This window comes from Hylaeus volcanicus, chromosome 8 (assembly GCF_026283585.1).
Source record: "Hylaeus volcanicus isolate JK05 chromosome 8, UHH_iyHylVolc1.0_haploid, whole genome shotgun sequence".
Classification (NCBI taxonomy): domain Eukaryota; kingdom Metazoa; phylum Arthropoda; class Insecta; order Hymenoptera; family Colletidae; genus Hylaeus; species Hylaeus volcanicus.
In genome coordinates, this window is record NC_071983.1 from 1,301,016 (window position 1) to 1,320,910 (window position 19,895).

At 43.9% G+C, this 19,895-nt stretch overlaps 1 protein-coding gene across 3 annotated transcripts in view; it reads left to right on the forward strand.

Moving 5' to 3' along the window:
* LOC128881448 (zinc finger protein rotund-like) overlaps positions 1 to 19,889 on the forward strand; it is a 181,813-nt gene extending 161,924 nt beyond the window's left edge. For all 3 annotated transcript variants that reach the window (XM_054132488.1, XM_054132487.1, XM_054132486.1), the window contains exon 6: positions 16,085 to 19,889. In XM_054132488.1, coding sequence (XP_053988463.1) covers positions 16,085 to 17,230 — 1,146 coding nt within the window. In that variant the 3' untranslated portion in view covers positions 17,231 to 19,889. The remainder of the gene's footprint in view (positions 1 to 16,084) is intronic.
* The last annotated feature ends 6 nt before the right edge of the window (positions 19,890 to 19,895 follow it).

The following is a 19,895-nucleotide window of genomic DNA, read 5'->3' on the forward strand; positions in this document are numbered from 1 at the left end:
GTTAGGTTACTTGTTGTTTTGTTATTTAAATAAATATGTGAAGCACTCCTTTAAGTGTTACGACTTAACAGTCACGAGCAATTGCAAAGAATGTTGCTCTTGGATTCTATATTACTGGTCAAGTCTACGCCAACAACACCGGAGGACGAACCCTAAATCTATTGCTACAGTACGTCAAAAAAATTAGTTTCTTCATCTTCCAGCATGAAATGAAACCCAAAGCAATCGATCACGATAGGATTACCAGGTTGGCCGCGGTCGCGCTCCAACATATCAAACGACAAATGATCGAAACCGCCGCGTTGAACGCGAAACGCGCAAATCACGGGGCAAAAGGAAACGATCGTCTCGAAGGAAAGTCCCAACCGCGGGACTCTTTCATATCTTGTTTCGCGATAAACCAAGTATCCTTTCGAACGTGAGCGTGTAATTTCATGGAAACTATTTAGGCCGTTTAAAAGGCTATAATTCCGTATAAAAAAGTGCCGGGTGACGTGGTCGTTGATCTCCTTCCCTTCTTCGGCTCGTTTCTCGGTTCTCGTAATCCTGAAGCACCGTTCCTAGGAACGCGGCTACGGTAATGAATGGCGAGAACGGCCTGTCGGGTCGCTTAAGCTCGATCCACAGGTGCGGACGTTTTGCTTCGCGTCGCTGCCCCGCGGGAACTTGCAATTCCGCCATTACTTCTTTCCGCGTAAAAGATTTCCTCCCCGTTTACTCGACACAGATTCGACGTGGCCGTCCCTCGGATAACTCTAATTCTCCCATTTTCCGTGCTTCAATTGTATTTTTTTTTTTGTGTCTATAGCTCTAGGAATGAATTCCTTAAGTTTAATTAAGTAAACTAAAAAATGAATTCTGCTTAAATTCATACGAAATAGCTTCAAAAATAGCTTATACCATAGTGCAGTAAATCAGTTCTCTATTATCTTGAAATATCAGAGACCTAACCCCTGGACAATTACTTAAAACTGAAAGCAAGGCCTGAAACTACTAATTTTATCAGGCAACAAACCAGAACCCTCGTCCTCGACGAGGTTGCAGAGGGTTGCAACGCGTTGTTGCGCGCGGGCGCGTTTCCATTCGCGGAGGATCGTGGATTAAAGCCATAAACGCCGGAATACAAATTGCCGAGGAACTTTTCGACGAATTGTAAATTGCGAGCGCTAATGTGATCTTCAATTATGAGCCCTGCGTATAAATGACTGGTTTACACATAGCGGCGAGCGCGCCGCGCGTTTAATGAATGGCGGTTTCGCGGCCGCTGCCGGCTTAAGCCTGTTTCACACCTACACGAAACGTCGTGATTCGCGTGAGACGCGCGGATGGTTGCGTGCTGACTTCCTGTTCTTTCGATTCGCTTTAATTGCGATGCGAGGATTTTCTCGAGGGAGGTTTCTAGGATCGTGGCTAATCACAGGGAAGTGTTGTTTGGTTTGTTTGCTTAAGCAACCGTGGCTTAATTGCGAGGGAAGACGGTGCATCATACTTTCCTTTAGTTCTTCAGGATCCCGTGGCACAGTAGATGTTTTAAATCGTGCTTGTGTAACATCTATGTAATGTAAAGTAGAAAATCATCCCTAACGGATGTGCATACCGCACGTTAAATTTTTGTTTAACGCACTTCAATCTCAATCGAAGCATCGAAACACGAGTTTCTTGGTTCGTAGAATCCCAGTAATAAAGTAACGAGGTTCGATAAATAAGTGGCGAGACCCCGAGGAGAATCGATTAGTCTGGGCGTCGCGATAGGATCTAAGACGCTTTTAACCCCTCTCTCTCAGGAATCTTCGGGCGCAATCGAACAGAAGTCGGTCCGTGGCGTGAAAAAGAATCCGCCAGGTCGGGTTTCGCTTTTCGTTAGGGTGGTCGAACGGACGGCCAATTAGAAAGAGGATTGTATAATTGGGGAGATAAAGAATCAGCTGGATACTCGTCCGAGCACCTACCAGCTGCCGTGGCTCGACTCGGGATGAAGATTGCCGTAGGAGAACGAAAAAGGATCGAATCATCGTCTTCGTCATCGCCGTCATCATCGTTATTATTATCATTATTGTAATCGCCGATGATTCTGTCGTTCTCAAACCCCTCCAATCCGATGGCTGTTTTTTTAGCCCTTTTATTGTTGCTGTCTGCTCTGAAACAGCAGTTTCTTGTTTTCTTTTTCTGTGCTAAACGAAAGATAGGGGTCGTGAGGGAATTCTCCAAGCAAAAATTTTTCCAAAAATTCTTCCTAATTCTCCCCCTCGATTAAGTATCGTCCCAATCATCCTGGATGCAATATTTAGTCAAATCCGATGTATCATCCGTTGACTTAGCAAGCTTCCAATAGTTCGCGCAGTTAATCAGTTTCGTCCTCGTTGTGCTCATTAGCATTATCTTTATTACATTGCTCCGGTTTGTCGAGATCTTTTCCGCGCCTCGATTTCATAATTTTCTTGGTCCCAGGAGCCCGCCCTGCTAATTAACGCCACGGTGTATACTCGGTACGCGATTATAAGGCCATCAGTCTTGCTCCTCTTGCTCGCCTCCCGGTCTTATCGGTCGCATCTTCGTGTTCGTCATCATCATTCATGCCAGCCAGGTTTACATTGTCATCGTGAGGACTGGTGTGCTCGTAATTTTCACGGAGGGCCCCGTGGTAATCGATAACGAAAACGACTCCCGTGCCCCGTGCTTCTTTATTTTTTTTCTCCCTCTTCTCGCGACGTGTTCGACGAACATCGTTATCATTAGCATCATAATCATCATCGCGCGCCATTACGGAAAAGAACCAGTTTTCAAGTGTCTCGGCCCACGGTGCCTCGCGAGAAATTGCGTGCGGTACACCGTACGTATTGCTCGTGACGTGGACGATCGTGATATTGCGCAATGCAAATCGCTTCTTGTATTATTGCACAAGCTGTGACTTTTCGGAGTCATTCGGGGGGTTTGTAATGATCCCGAGGTGGACCGAGGACTTCGAAGAGCCTAAACTCAACCTTAATAAACATCATCGCGATAATTAGTATTTCCACCCTTCCCGATCGTAGGAGAATCAAATTCCGGAAGACGTGGAACCCATCCAACCCGTTAGAATTGCAGCGTAAACAGTAGTAAACAGAAGCACAAAGCCTTTCGTTCCCCGTCGAATTCCGTCACACGCGAACCTGTGATTCCGAATTGTTACCGGGTTCTGCGATCGCCCAGGACGATAAAGCGTCCCGACGAAAGGCCCACAAAGCGTCACCGCAGAATCACGGAACGAGATCTCTATTTACACTCTCGGTGGCTGTTCGCCCCTGCGGACAAAACGAGAAGAAAGAGAAGAAGAGAAGAGACAGACACCCCTTTGAACATTTTCCGTGCACGTGGGTCCCAATGGGTCCCCGGATGACGCACCGACGAAGGGTGTTTCGAGGTGAATGAGGGGGCAAAGAAGCATTTTTCCTCGGGACAATCGTATTCGCATAAATCGTATGGAAAATCAAGTAGTCCTTGCGTTCTCGATTATGCTCGCACGAACAATATCTTTCTGGACGGGGTGCCGAAGGGGGATTATCGCGATTACCATAAATACTGGGATATCGCTTGTGTTGGTTTTTCGACGCATCGATCCGATGCCGTAATTGTTCTATAAACGTCCATCAAAGATCTTGGTTTCTTGTCGACGCGTACGTTCATGAATTTTTATATGATTTTAATATTCGTGGGGATCCAGGTTGTTTACCTACAAAGAAACACAATTTGGAATAGGTAGGATAAATTTTGATGGAAGGGTGTTCTTAAGATATTAGATTTTAATTCTAGGAGTTGGTGTGTTATTCGTTCTTCATTTTTCATTTAGTACACATGGAAAGACAAAGACGTATTCTTTTAATCATTTACTCCGCGCACGTATTATTATATTATTCCATGCGTTCGTACCAAAACAAAATCATGTTCTAATCAAAATAATAATACAAATAATAATTCCCCTCCAACGATAAAACAAAAACGATACATCCGAAAGCGAGCCCGTTTCATCAAACAAAGCACGCGTAATTCCTCTTGGAAAAGCGATCTACGTTTCGCACACGTATCAGGCGTCGTCATCGATTTCCGCGGCGCGACGGTCGACTCTCGACGCTCACAAAGGGGTAATTAATAATTCTAGGAATAATTATCCCCGAGAAACCCGTTCCGATTTCAGTTTCGCGCGGAATCGTCGTGTATCATTACCGCGACGCTCGAGAAACGCTAACAACTGGTAATGTCCTAGCCACGATGGCTTGGAAACCTGTCAACCGAGACCACGGCGGTGGCTTGCACAATACCGTTCCGGTAAATCGTGCTTCTGGCCGCAAGAATTCACTTCGTCGATCTCCCTTTATCTGGAATAAATGTCTCTCGAAACAATCGCGGCCCGTTGCGAGAGCTAAAGAGAAGCAGGGAAAAAAAACGCACGGTAAATCGGCAGGAAAGCGTGTTGCGTTTCGGCTCGAAAGAAATAAAGTCCGAGAGGAGACTTGCTGGAAGTCGAATTTTCGCAATTCGATCGAGACTCGTTCGACGTAAACCGGTATCGCGGCAAGGTTTCGAAAACCCCACGGGAATCAGTCATATTTTAATCTTGAATATTAATATGCGGAGTTCATGGTAGCTATTTTTAACCAGGGGGATTTATTGGCTCTCTAGCGATCCGTGCAGGTACTCGGTGTCTTGATTTGGCTCGTTTTAAATTTGCATTCCGTGATTGCAGCGAAGACATTCGTTTTATTTTTGTGTTCCTGGCATGTTCCATCTTTAGTTCGATTTAGAAGATGCTTCTGGTAGATTCTGGGTTAAATTATTTTCCAGAGGTTTATTGCAACATGAAATTTAATGCTTTAGGGATAATTGAGTTTTTTTGAATTTGTCGAAATAAGGGTTACATAAAGCCTCTGGTATAATTTCCATTAAGTTATATTCGTGATAAATTATTAATTAATATAATAATTTAAAAGTTAAAATATTTGCTTAAAAAATACTCCATATTCGTCGTTTTTCGTGTATAAATTTCCGGCTTACGTGGTCGAAGACCCGAGAACTCTTGAGATTCATCGATGAAAAGAAGAGCCCAACGTTTGGGCCAGAAATTGCCGAATGTTTCCTGCTTACGAAGAATCGACAGATTACCGGGATAGATCTCGTTGGACGAACAATCCTCGGGAAATTCAAAAAGCCACTTATACGTGCCCCTACGAGGGCCCCTGCAGCGGGCCCATCGACCGAGGAGACCCGCCATCCGTCATTCTCCAAGTTGACGTGAACCTCCACGTCCACGGAGGGAAAATATTTGTCGGCCGCCGCGGAACAACCATCTTTCTTTCGACACCCACTGACGTTTCAATGTTCCGGATTATCAATTTTTATCCGACATTTTCTCTCGGCAATTTTTAGTTTCTGGATCTCACGTTTGTACAATCTATGCTGAATTAATGCTTAATTTAAATAATTCCTTTAAGTGATCTCACAAAAATTATATTTAACTCCTGATTGCCTGATGGATTGTTAAACGAAAGTAATGCTTCTAAAGGATACTTTCAAGCTCCTGGTGGTTATTCTTTTGTCGTAGAACGGATCCCGTCGTCGGCGTCGGTTTAAATGAATTTTTAAATGTCGCGACAATGGACGTTCCCTTCTTGTTGCGAGGCATCGTTCTACTGAAAACTCTTCCTCGGTTGCATTCGTAAAGAACACAGAAACGCAAGATACGAACGATTTAACGTTGCCGTCTTCCTGTCTTTGTTCGGAATCTCTTTTACTTTTTCTACTCGGGAGTTCTTACAGAAACGATGAATTAGATCTTGCAGAATAAATGTTACTCGAGTCCTTGTTTTCGTTAAATAATCTACAATGAATGCCTCCCGAGGAAGGATCTTCCTCGTTGCTTCTAGACGAGACTGTTATCGAAACAGAGTCGCCACGGGGCCAATTGTTCGCGGATAATGTGACGTAAAACTGTAAGGAAGTCGAAGGATTGCTCTGTTTAGTATTCTTCGGATTATAAAGATAACAGAATTCATTGTACATAGCAGAAAGATATATAAAGATGTTTAATTGTACAAGAGAAGTTCTACAACGAGTCTGTCGATGTTTAATTGAGGGTTTCTTATACGATATTTGCCTAAGTTTGTTGATTGGAACGTTGTGCAAGAACTCTGCAACAGGAACATAGTTGCATGGTCGATAGAGCAGGGATGCACGATTGAAGGGTGTAAACTCGATAATGTAGAACACTCGGGCGATAAAACAGCTCTGTTGACAATATAGAACGCTGTATAGGTACAGTTTCCGATCAATTAGTATTCTATATTGTCGACTCTTACTGACAGAACGCTCTACATTACCGAATGAATACTTTACCCTATCGATAAACTGCTCTACCTTACCAACGAGCTACCCTCCTCTTCCTCCACTCAAATATGTGCATCGAGAACCTACCACTCTACAATCTGCTCCACACTGTCATTCTTCCAAAGAATTCTTGCAATCCAACAAATAAATAACGAATATTTTTGTGTATTTTAAATACCTTGATAAATGTCTAACTCTAATATCTATTTAAATCTAATTTTCTTAAAAGCTCCAAAAAGTGTACACGCAGTTCCCTCCCATGCCACGAGTCCTCCTTAGCGATCTAGAGCATTACGTAGATATATGTATCACTAGACGATGCGGCACTATCTCAAAAATTAATTGACTTTCTGTTATTTCGAATGACCGTTGAACTTGCCTCCTCTGTCTCTATCTCTCTCTTTAAATAAACGAGTAAACAGTAAAACGTTGAATATAACGCGGGAAATCGCTCGGATCCGGAACTGTGCGTGTTTCGCCGGCGCCAGAATTCCCTGCGTCGCGACGCCAGAATTCCCTGCGTCGCGACGCCGGCCACTGTGCACACACTCGCGCGTGCACGCGCACTTCTACACACCAGCGTCGATGCAATTATCGCGCGCGGGCCAGCGACGCGTTTCGTTTTCGCTGCACGAAAATTTCTATCAACAGGTTGTCACGCTCGCCGCGGTTTTCGACCTATCGGGGGAATCACTTTCGATTTCAGCCACCTCTGAAACGAACGGGGAAATTGACGCGTGCACGGCGCGATATTCGTTAAGTAACCGTATCGATTCCAGCCATCGGCCTGGAAATGGTTTTTTTGGGGGGAAGGGGCGCAGTCAATATCCGAGGGATTTCACGAATTGGGAAACAACCCGTGGGACCAGAAACATTTTCAACTCATAAAAATACAGAGAGATCCAGTGTTTCGCTATTTGGTAGCTGTTTTAAATATTCTTCGAACAATTAAAATTTCTGTATATTATAGAGAGTGGAACAGGTAGAATATTACCAAAATCGTCAGTGAAGCTTTAATTATCCAATTTCCCCGTTAACTACACCTACGATTCAACATCTAATCTCCGCGTTTACAAAAATTTGAAAAATCACAAACAGACAGAAAACGACAAAGAAACGCCGCAACCTCGTACGTCTTATCAGCGGACACGTGTCCGGGTTGAATAATCCGTATTTACATGCAATTTCGTGGAGGTTACAGACGGCCGATAATCGTTATCGTCTGACTGGTAATTTTGGTTAATTACCGCGTCTGGTCGAACAGAAACGATTCGCCGATAAAGCTGGAAGCCGCGGATGAATCAAGACGCGCTCGCGGAGAGGAGGGGGCAACGATGACTCGGGACGCGCTTAATCACGTTCGTCGTATAATTTCCTTTAATACAATAAAATAATCCGAGTCCGGGCAGCACGGGAGCCAGGACGATCGGCGCCGATTAACCCGTAACGCAATCTCATCGAATCAATTTCGCCTTTTATTTCTCGCGTTAATTCGCCTCCACGGTTTCGGTCCCGCGAGCGCGGGGCTCTCGTTAATCGCAATAAACAATTTCGTGCTTTCGCGGGGCCTTTATTACTAATTAAACCCCGGGAGAAATGCGCGAGCAGCCAACGTCGCGACGCAGCCTGAAAAACGAGGATGGAGAGGAGAGGCGACGCAAACCTGATTGTTTCGGCCTCGGACGACGTTAATATAGCGATAAATAAGTGGGAGATTTTTGCTGGCTCGGAAGATAGTGGGAAAGTTTATCTATTTTGGTCTCGTTAATACCCGAAAGGTTTTTTTTTTTTTTTTAGATTTGTGCAAGTGACGAGTATGTGGGGAGAAAAATGAGAAAGAAAAGTATTTTTAACAAACAAAATATTTAAAAAATTCTCCCTAATTGCAATACTTGCTTGCCCTACGGACGGGGAAGTAGAAAACGAAAAACAAAAAGGAAATCTGATTTTTTTACGGTTCTTTCGCGACTCGACCCTGACGACTACCGAATAGTCTTTCGCGTCTGACGCACACCGTCATTAAGGTCGAATATTTAAATTGAATTTACGAGTCCTGGCCCCAGGCTACGCGTAGGCATTGGCCAGGAACACGTCGGGATCCACTCTAAGAAGATGAAAAATTGTCGCGGCGTCGCTGAATTTTCGACTAGTAAAGCTACGTTCCCAGTAGTACTTTATAAAGAATGGCCTCGGGGTGCGCTTACGTCACTTTTATGAATCATGAAGCATTATTGGGGTGTTTAAAAAAATATAATGCATTTTAGAATCTTTGTTGAAACGATTGTCCTCTCCATAAAATTAGGAAGACCTTCTCGAGGACTCGCGTTGAAACTTCTCGAACGGCATTGAACTTCGTAGAAGGCAATTTTAAAGAAAGAAATAACTCTGGCTGGCTTCTTAACGGTCATCAAGAGGAGCGCGATTGAAGAAATTACCAGCAGCGTGATTTTCTCGGTTCCTTAAGCGTCCTGCGAGTAAATCGCGGTCAATTAATCAGAGAATCACAGAGGCGCGCCGAATGGGGCCCGAGGGCCACGGACGCCGGTGTTTCGCAATTAAAAGTGTTAATTTGGCGTCCTTTCTGGATTCGTTAATATATTTCTGTCGTTTATTAATCTCGACGCGACGGCTGATCTTGGCCTCGCCCCGTTTTCGTAGCAGTTGCTCCTGATCGTTTGACGAATTAAGACTTCTGGAGGGCTTCACAGCAAAATAGTTCACAGAAATTTGATTCGGAAGAGTTTGCTGGTATTGTGAACAACTGCGTTCCTAAACTATATATTTTATTAGGATCCTTCAAGTATAGTTCAGAAGTTTCTGTAGATTTAAAGTTTGTATATTACAGAGTTGTAATTACCTAATCAAAGATGTCTTTGATAACAAAAAAATTAAAGAAAATGGAAATCAAATTAAAAGTATCCACATTTTTACCTTTAATATTTATACGTATAAATTTATTCTCAAATTGAAAAATAGACAGCATATAATCTTCAGATGATGGCTATTTAAATATTTTCTTGTGGAAAAAATAAAGTACCACCGTCATTATATAAACAAACTCCTACGAAATTTATTAACAAGAATACATAAAAAATCACAATATTTTGCAAATCAGCCAAACATATCCATCACCTGGTCGATTTGCGTTATTCATTAGATTCTTTCTTGAACTGTGATTTCCAGTTTCGTGTTTTCGATGCCGTATCACGTTTTCTCTTTGTTTGTTGATTTTTTTACCTTACAGTTTTACGAATCAATTTTTATTCTGCATCACGGTCGACTTTTATTGCCGCGACATTTAGCGAGTTTGCTAATTTCGAGATTCCAGAATTCCAGAAACTGGAATCGAAACAACATTTGTTGGAATAATTTTGCTATTCAAAATTTTGCGTGACCAGAAGTGAAATTAATTTCATTGCTGTTTTGGATAACATGATGAAAACATAATGCATCGAAGTGTGAAAATACCTTGATATTATAATTACTCATTTCGTAAAATCACCAACAAATTGAAACACTCGCATTCGTCGACCAAAAACGTTGAACAAAACGAGTCAACAGACCGTCAAGCCTAATGTTTCCGATGACTCGATCGTCTGGTCTCCCCGTCGGGCTTCGACTCAGCTTGTTTCACGTTTTCGCCGTTTAATATGAATTTTTTAAACGAAATCGATCGTAACAGACGTCAACTAATCGCGATTCGATGCTGACGTTGAGCCAAAAAAGCACCGAACGATTTTGAGTGGCCTCTCAGAGTCGCGTCTCCGCAGTCTCCTATCAATTAAAAATGTCAATTTGTAACCGGTGACGCATCATTTGCATCGCCACGAAACGTCAGTCGAGATTATTTACGAGAAGAGCCTTGGGATCCACTAATTGTTCATCCACGACGACGTAATAATTCGCGCGAGAAGAAATATTTTCGTGCAGAAAGGCCTCCGTCTCATCTCGCCACACAGCTTCATTCGGAATTTTATTTACGCATAAATTACGCTCGTTTTTTCAACGTCTCGTGAGAGAGCCACCATCGACCGTCTCGCATTTCCTTTTTGAAAAAAAAAAGAACCGCTCTGGGGAGAGACTTTTAATTCTCTTTTTTTTTTTCGATGATTTTGGCGTGCAAAGGTTGAGAGAGGAATTTCTTTTGGACGGTAATTTAAATTTTTGGCGATGGTTCACTTATTATTAATGATAGGACAAGATAAAATTAATTTCAAAAATATAAGATGATATGTATAATGAAATTAATTTCGTTCTACATTATTAATTTCAAAGTGTTTAAATTAATTTCACCCGATTTTATTCGCCGTGTATCGATTCCACGTAATTTAAAATACATTTGGAGTCCTTGGAAAGTCCAACAATCATTTTATTATATGGTGTGATTATGCAGGAAACATATCTAAAGGAAATTACAATTAATGCGTCTTGCAATTATTTGTACGCGAATATACTTCTCTTCTGCTTTCAATTACATTGCACCGAATTTGGCGTTATCTATCGGCCAGAGCAAAATCCACGTCCGATAAAATTTAATTAATGAATGAACCCAATTACCGCCCTGGGTCTCTTCTACCAGTGCGCATTCTCGATAACTGAAATTGTGCGTCGCATTATCCACAAATTTTATTTAAAAATAATACATAAGTGTCCCACTTTTCAACAAATAATTTTTCTCCTTCAAAAATGTTTTTAACGGGTACATAAAAAAGGAGCCCAACATATACATATAAGATACGAGAATATAGGATGACACAGATGAAGCAGGAGTTTATAGATTTGATAGAGTTTACGATACAAGATAAAATTAATTTCAAAAATTCAATTACCATATAAGCAGACATTGATCTCAAAAATACTAGATAGTGTAAATGATAACACGAGATACATTGTACTCCTAATTTTTGTTAAGGAAACCCATCTCTCGTTACATTTTTCGTTAAAAGCCCCAAGCAACTCCTAGCAAAAGGAACTCAAAATAAAATCTCTCGAAACATCGGTGCAGCAAACAAGATTTTTTCCCGTGCGCGCGGGCATTAATCATGATCGCGTTTAACGAAAAAACATTCTCACCTAAAGTCTGAAATCACCGTGCTATTTCTGCGTCAAAACTCGTTTTCCTCGGGGTCTGAACAAAAATCTGCTCAGAAAAAAGAGCCCCAAGAAACGCGAAACTACCATCTTCATTAACAGGAGAAACATCGTTGAACAACGCGCCCAAGAAGGAGGGAAGGGGGTAGGGGAAAAAAGGGGATATCAATTACTCGGTAGGGCCGTTTCCTTAACCACAGCTACGAGCGTAATCAACGCGTTGAGCACCTTTTAATCGACACTCCGGTGCCGATTCCTCGCGACTCGAGTCCGTTCCCTGCTCGATTCCTTAATCCTCTCGATTAATCGCCGCTGGGCCTCGAAAGAGAGTGGCAAGGACGAAAGGGAGAGGACGGAGGGGAAACGATCGCGTTACGTAGGCCCGAGCGCGAACTTGACACCGACAAGGACGCGTTTCGAAAGGAGGAAATAAAAAAAAAGGAGAGAGAGAGAAATAGTGGTCCCAGACCGTTAAAGGACGCGCGGGCGAGTCAGCTGTTTAAGAGGCGCGCGACCATCGCCGAATAAATCACGGCTAAAAGGAACTTCGAGACGAGAGATCGTCTAGCGCGAATTAAGGATCATCGCGAAACGGGTAACCGGCATAACTGAGGTTTGGTACTTTTCTGAGCTAACACTGGCTAGATGAATTTTTGCCAGATTTTTACATCGTCTGATCGAAACCGAAATCCTATTTAAAGGAAACCACCGTGAAAATTAAATTATTACCGCTCATCCTTTGCCAAAAATTACACGCCAGTTGTCCAATAAAACGCAGATATTTATCCGTTGACGCGCTTCCGCTGGTGGCCATGCCTCGACCGCGGTGTTTCCTAACGAGTTTCCGCACAACCGCGCAATATGTCGTTTCGCAGAGATCTTGCGCATTCATTCGTTCCGCTAGGATCGTTTCGCGCGCGATTGCTCACTGCCAGAGCTCGGGAAAATTAAGAGAAAAAATATGTTTGAAGCGCTACTTGGACTTTTATAATAGGCGTTGTGTCGTTCGGGCGAGATGATATATTAAGTTAGAAAGCGAGTTAAGTATTTCTGTATCGATACGTTGAGACATTTCAAGCTTGGACTTGGAATATTCGTTGATTAGGAAGATTGTATATTATATCGTTACGTGGGGAAACTGGAGTATTTGATAGAGCGTCTATTTTCACAGTTGGATGGGCTATTTGAGATCAAATGGACCGTTTATAGTTAAATTTATTTGATATTTCAAGTAATATTTTTACTCTGATTAGCAGAGAAACTGTAGTATTTGATGGAGTGTCGATTTTCACAGTTGGACGATTTAGAATAACGTGGATCGTTAGATATTACATTTATTTAAATGAATTAAACATATAAAGACAAGTGAAACCCCCTTGTATTAATAATAATATTACTCATAAAATACGTTAAATTCGACCAAAAATTAAGAAGAAAATGACAAAGGAAAGATTTACTCTCCTCCAATCGCATACAATTTTTTTTAATTGCTCCCTGTACCCTAATCAAAAGTACAGCCCCCCTAATTTACATAAATGCCATCTGGAACTTCTGTTATAAATTAATATAAAACCCATCTTAAATCTACTTAAAATTTCTGTTCATCGACAGGTTCTTAATTTATCGAGGACTCTGGTCCCGCCGTGGGGTTCGGTTTTGACTAAATTATTGCTATAACGGTTGTAAATTTGTAACGGTTCGAATCTTGCGCGGTGACACAGTTCCATCTGGTAGAATCTCCCGTCGACGTCGCGGACGAAATTATGTAGACTCTCTTCGGCGTCTCGCGCGCAGGATAATCCGCTCGAGTTTCGACTTCGCGTCGGCTTCGACCTAATTCGTAATCAGGTTCCTTTCGAAGACGATTCGATCGAGGCGGTCTTTGAGAGGAGTCTGTTTCGCGACTAGTTTCTACGATGGTTATCATGAAACGCTCGTAATGACAGGTGTTGGAAGAGTAGCTGACTTGCTCGTGATTCAAACTCGATGATATATGCACAGGTCGACTGAGAATATAGTAGGTCTAGAGAGGGAAACTTAGAAGTACTTGATGATTTATTATAATTCGATTGATATATATTCATTTGTTTTAATACTAAATTGACCGTAGTTTCTGTTTGAAATTTTTAGGAACATTTGTCGTTAACTGGTGTTAATCTTTATTATTCGGTCAAGTTATTATAAATATAAAAAGTTGACTATACCAAGTGCTTTGGCACTTAAATTTCAAAAAGTGAAGTCGATCGATTTGTGCAGCGAACGGCTCAATTAATAGTGCGCACACTACATTGCACTAGACTCAACTCCTATTATGTTCACTTCGCACAAAATATCATTTGTACTTGCTCGAGGGAAAGCCAGAGGTGTCAACGAGCCTGAACTTCAATCCCCGATTTCATCGATCAAACCTCGTCAATATGCAGACATTAACCCAATGCGAAAGTCGTCTAAACCGAAGCCTCGGTTCATCATCGAACAAGAGCATCGACATCCGCGTAGATCACGATCCTCGGCCAACCGTGGATCGCTGTGATCATGGGGCGTGGCACAGAACGATCCAAGAAAGGAATCCGTCGTTTTACGTAACGATCTCGAGCGATCACGCAGGAAATCGACCGCCTCTGCGTCGCTCCTCGCGTGTCCAGGATAGTGGCTCGATCCTCGCGTCCTCTTGGTGCGATACCCTTGTACCTGATCGTCCACGACTCCCAGGAAGTACACCGGCACGCATCGACGTAATTTCCAGGATCCATAGTCTCGTGACTCGAGCGAATTACTCGTTGCTCCCGCCTTTGGTCCTTCTTAGCCTTTTCTCTGTCTTGGAGACGTTGGGAGACGCTTTATCCCACGGAGTCGCGAGGCTACGACCCAGGCAAATTAAGGAGAGAGGAACCTACGCAATTAAAACCGAATTGGGAGTTTTGGACGGCAACGGGTCGCGGAAGAGGGTCTAACGGGGATTCGGTTCGAGAACCGGTCCGTCGCGGAGCGTACATCCTTCGTGGAACCGGTGGAAGCCTCTCAACTTTGTTTCCACGAGGCATCAATCAGATCCGAGGAAGTGGAACATCCATGTTAGACCCCTGGTGGGGTCTGCATTAAACTCCAGTGGCAAGAAATAATTCACGATTATTGTTGAAGACGATCTCCCGACACTGATGAGAAACTTAAAGTTAAATTGGGCCTTGAGGCAACAGGTTTTCGTGAATTATTATGCTGAAAAGGAAAGGTGTATCGCTGTCGTTGTACTCATTGATACCATTGGAGAAAATATGATATACCGATCTATACTATACTAGTCCTATGTAGGCTCTAAAGGTGCAGAGATTCTCGAGGCAACTAATTGCCAGCTGATTGTCAAGTTTGATCCTGCGTTGAACTCCTTCAGGTGACGGTTGTCACGCACATGACTATGAATATTTAATTTCTCTTAAAAGAAACGTAGCAGCACAGAACTTTGTGTATAGACTGAAATTGTGATAAAGGTAAGTCCAACTACCATTCATTCAAAAAATCAAAAATAATTCCATTTTAAAATTCAATACGTCTAAAGACCTAGAAAAGTAGGACACATCTTACAAACACGTCTCATATAAATACCTGTCAACAACCATAAACCTTCTTCGGAACAAGGAATACTGCATAGTACGTCTTTAAACCATGCTTGAACTTCAAGTACCCCACAGACTGCATATACCTAGAAAAAGAACGACCCTGTCCACTAGTCGTACTCGAGAGACTCCCAAGCTTCTCTAAGGATTCGAAATTCTACCCATGCGCATACTACTCTACGCCGTATGAGTCAATAAGTCGATAGGAAATTGGCAGAAGCGTCCGATCTCTTCTCCGCCCCCAAAATCTATGAGAGACGTGAGAAAAAAAAGAGGTATTTAAGGCTACCGTCTGAAAGAACAGACTACCGTACAAAGAGTGCCGAGACACCGAGTGCTAATAAAAAGGGGCGAGGAGAGACTGGAGGAGAGGAGAGGCGAAATAAAGAGCAGCCGGGAGAGGGGACTTAAGATCGTCGGAGAAGGGAGAAACAGATCTGTATGCGGTAGCTGAAGCCAGTCAGTCAGGTATGCCCGCAGGCTAGGCCATGATAGACAAGGTCGTCCTCTCCCCGCCTTTGCGCGCACTGGCTCCAGCCAGGCCTCGTTTACATTTATTTATTTATAAATATACCGCGGCGACTCGGCTAATGCGCCAACACGCGGAGGGGGAAGGAGGAAGCGGAGCAAACGCGATGGAAGGAGACAGTCCAGACGACGATGAAACCCCTTCACCTGTCCGTTTCGTTATTCGGTTAATCGCCGCGTAAATCGCGCCGCGAAAAACCCCGTCCACGTTCCCTTGACCAACTTATTACCTCGATGCTATTTTAACCATCGTCGATCAAAATCTGAGCAGAAGTATCGCTAATAATCATGTAATTTCTACTTGGTGAACACCTCCAGAACAACAAAGACCAAAGAAAAATCCCACTTGAAGTTGACCACTGCTAGGCTTCAACTTTCCGATATCCTACCCTATCTTCCCAGGACTTCCAAGTCTCTATTAGCAACGGTGCCCGATCGACTCTACTCTTTTCCTGTTGCACGTAATTAACCGTCCACCCGTTTTCCTCTGATTGCAGATCTTCGGTAGCAAGGCGGATCTGCAGCTCCACACGCAGATCCACATGCGCGAGGCGAAGCCGTACAAGTGCACCCAGTGCTCGAAGGCGTTCGCGAACTCCTCGTACCTGTCGCAGCACACCAGGATCCACCTGGGCATCAAGCCGTACCGCTGCGAGATTTGCCAGCGGAAGTTCACCCAACTGAGCCACCTACAGCAGCACATCCGCACGCACACCGGCGACAAACCGTACAAGTGCCGGCATCCAGGCTGCACGAAGGCGTTCAGCCAGCTGAGCAACCTACAGAGCCACTCCCGGTGCCACCAGACCGACAAGCCGTACAAGTGTAACTCTTGCTACAAGTGCTTCTCCGACGAGCCCAGCCTGCTCGAGCACATACCGAAGCACAAGGAATCGAAGCACCTTAAGACGCACATCTGCCAGTACTGCGGCAAGAGTTACACCCAGGAGACCTACCTGGCGAAGCACATGCAGAAGCACGCGGAGAGGACCGACAAGAGACCGCCCATCATCGGTACAGGGCTCAGGCCGTCCATCCACGCGATGGCCCACCACCAGGATCACTACTGGCCGAAAGTGAGCCCGGACTCGGTGATCAGCGATCTCCACGAACGACTGCCCCACCATCACACCGACTACCATCAGAACCAGAACCCCGAGATGCTGCTACCCGGCCACGGCCACCGCGGCGACTCCATCGAGAACGACTCCAGGCAACAAACACCCCAGCCGGGCGCCAATCATCACCCCAACAGCAGCTCGGCGTTCACCCCGATCTCCTCGATCTCGATAAACTCGATCTCCTCCATGCAGCACCCGTTGAACCCGTTGAACCACTTGCACTACCCGGGCAGCCATCACCCAGCCTCCAGGCCGTACCTCTACGAAGCCTTCAACTCCACGCAAAAGTCCTCGCCAGCCTCGTCCTCGTCGGGCGTCACGCCTGGAACAACGACCAACCAGAACGCCACGTCGTTCCCCAACCAACTGATCAGTCTACATCAGATCAGGAACTACGCGCACCAACCGAACTTGGGGAACCTCGGGAACCTCGGCAACCTGGGGAATCTGAGCAACCTGAGCAACCTTAGCGCGTCGATGGAGAGCCACGCTCTCCTCGGCGGGCTCAAGGAGAAACAGTAACTCCGGCTGGTCTTGGAGATTAGGGGCGACTGCTATTTCTCCTCGGTTTCTTCTTTCTTGGTGGCATCCTCGTTCCTCCTGGACAGACCTGCGATGATTTTTATCGAAGTGAGAGTGAGAAGTAACTATTTGAAGTAATTTATTTGAAAGTAATGATACAGTCAGTCTCGTGGGAACTCGTACGCTCTGTGAAAGTGTTTGAATTAAATGAGGGGATTACTATCCAAGTAAGTTTTTCATTATAAATGTTTACGTGGGTAAAGTTTATTGTAGCGAAACATTTATTTGGAAATGGTAAGCCTATCGTTTAATTTGAACACATTTCTTTTAGGGTAGGATGACTTATTTGGGACTGACTGTAACGCCATTTGAAATAGTCGCTATTTTAAATGACGAGCTATTTTTTTGTTTCAATGGAAGAAAGAACCTTCGAAGTAATATCGTTATTTGAGAGACTTTTATCCGAGTTTGTCTAATATTGTAGACAAAATGTGTTTACACGTTTAAAATTATCAACACGTTTCTTCTTAATTTTTCATAACAAACATAGATCCATTCAAGAGTATGATTTTTTTTTTTTTTAACAAGAACTTTACGATTATTTCAAACAATTACAAAATCAAATACATTATTTGACGTAATATTTCAAATAATGTTACTTCGAAAGTGCTCACAGGTGCATACATACAATTATTAGATTTAGTAACATCTTATTTGAAACAACATTTCAAATACTATCACTTCAGAAGTCCTCAGGTCTGCCCCTGGACATCGTGCTCGAGACTGGACGCGAAAAGACGAAAGCACTAGTCGTTCGTCTTTCCCCTTGGTCGTCCAGGTGTCTCTCCACCTTCCGTTACCTTCTCCCGCGCCTAAACTACCCAGCTCTTCTCAGACCCGATCCTAAGGACCATTTTCGAACCTCCTCAATTCGTTCCTGTTTAATTTTTAAGCGCGGTGCCAGGGGGTGACTGCTCGCCAACCCTTTCGAAGTAACTCTCGAATCAACCCTCTTTCCTATTTTTTTTTTGTTTCGCTTATTTTCAGTTTTAGTTTGGTCGAAGCGATTTTTACGAGAGAATTTTTAGTTCGTACAGAGTCGAATTCGTTTCGAAGTCACGTCGTTTTTTCTTTTACGTTTTTAACCGGTCCCCTTTTAACCGCAACGCGAAAGGTCGAGGAATCCCGTTTGAGTTCCCCGACGATCGAGGGTACAGGTGGTGGCGAGGGGTCGAGATCGGTTTCAGAAAAGGGAGCATCGATCTCGGAATCGAACGCAAATCGATCGGTCGACTTTTAATCGTTTTAGTGCTACCGGGCGTCCATGCATGAAGAGCAAATATTAGAAAGTCCGCTCGCCAAGCAGCGGTATCGATTCTACGGCTGCTGCTCGATCGTCGCAGGCCCACGAATCGGCGTGATCGATCGCGATCGCTGGTCAGTCGCTGATTAACTTTCACGTTTCGAAGTTAGTTGGAAAGTAACGAATGATTACTCGGTGTTACCGCGTTTCTTGGTAATCATCGATGCTCCTGGAGCGAATGGTCACCCTGGAGGGGATGATCCTGGCACCGAAACCCTTCAGACATTATTTTGGGGAACGTCGAGTTCCAAGCTTTCTTCGTCCTTTCCCTGACGATCTCCTTAGGTTAATTGCAAAGCTGAAAGCCTTTTTTGATTCGTCGTCGAATGGTCCCATCGACGGTGTGAATGCTTGGATACTGTTTTCGAGTTGGTGGAGATTTTAGTTCCTTTTTAATGTCGTTTGTTCGAGAATGCATAGTCCCTGGAGGAGCTATCGGGGTTGGATCGTGGACAGCATTCGTATCTTAACGCTTTATTTACCGATCTATTTAGAAACAATTTACAAGAGATAAAAGGATTTTTTAGATTATATATATTCTCTTTTGCATTTTTGTGTCTGGAACAAAGGGACCCGCTTGGTTTTGGGAGAGGAGCTCCGGTTTTAATCACTTTGTAGACTTTCAACGTGCAACCTTTGTTGCAATGATGTAGCTGGGGAAAATTGTGTCCGAGGAGATTGTTAGAGATTAATCTTTGGATTCCAAACACGTTATTATTGCGTTGAACTAGTCAAATTAATCTTCCGAAACAGTAATGACGGGTTCGTCGACGTAACTTTTAAACTTGAGGATTTTATCATGGTCTGGATCTTAATTCTAGGTGTTATCGAAAGTGATCCACAGAGTCTACTATAAGACATTCCATAGAGCCTACCGTAGAACATTCCATAGAAATCAGAATAAATCCTCCCTTATCAAGCAAGTCTGTCGACTTTACCCCGAGACCAATCGCCACAAAGCTACCAATCTCCTCCAGAGGACACCCCTTCGACAGATTCCGCGTAAAACATTGAAAGTCGCGAATCGATGGGACCGACGGCGTTAATTCCGTTCTTTTCACGTTCCTGCCTCCTAGGAGCACTGTTCGTAAGGGAGAATAGCAAAAGTCAGGAGAAATCGTGCCGTGAAGTACAGCTATTTTCCAAGGGGTGGCTCTCATCCCTGTCGACGGGGGGTGGGCGCACCTTTCTGGGTCGAGTGGACGTTTCGCTCGCAACGGGATAATTAACGAAGAGTATGAGAGCGCGAGACTCGCGTGTGCGTGTGTATATGTGTGTATGTGTTTCGGTAGAGAGGGATAG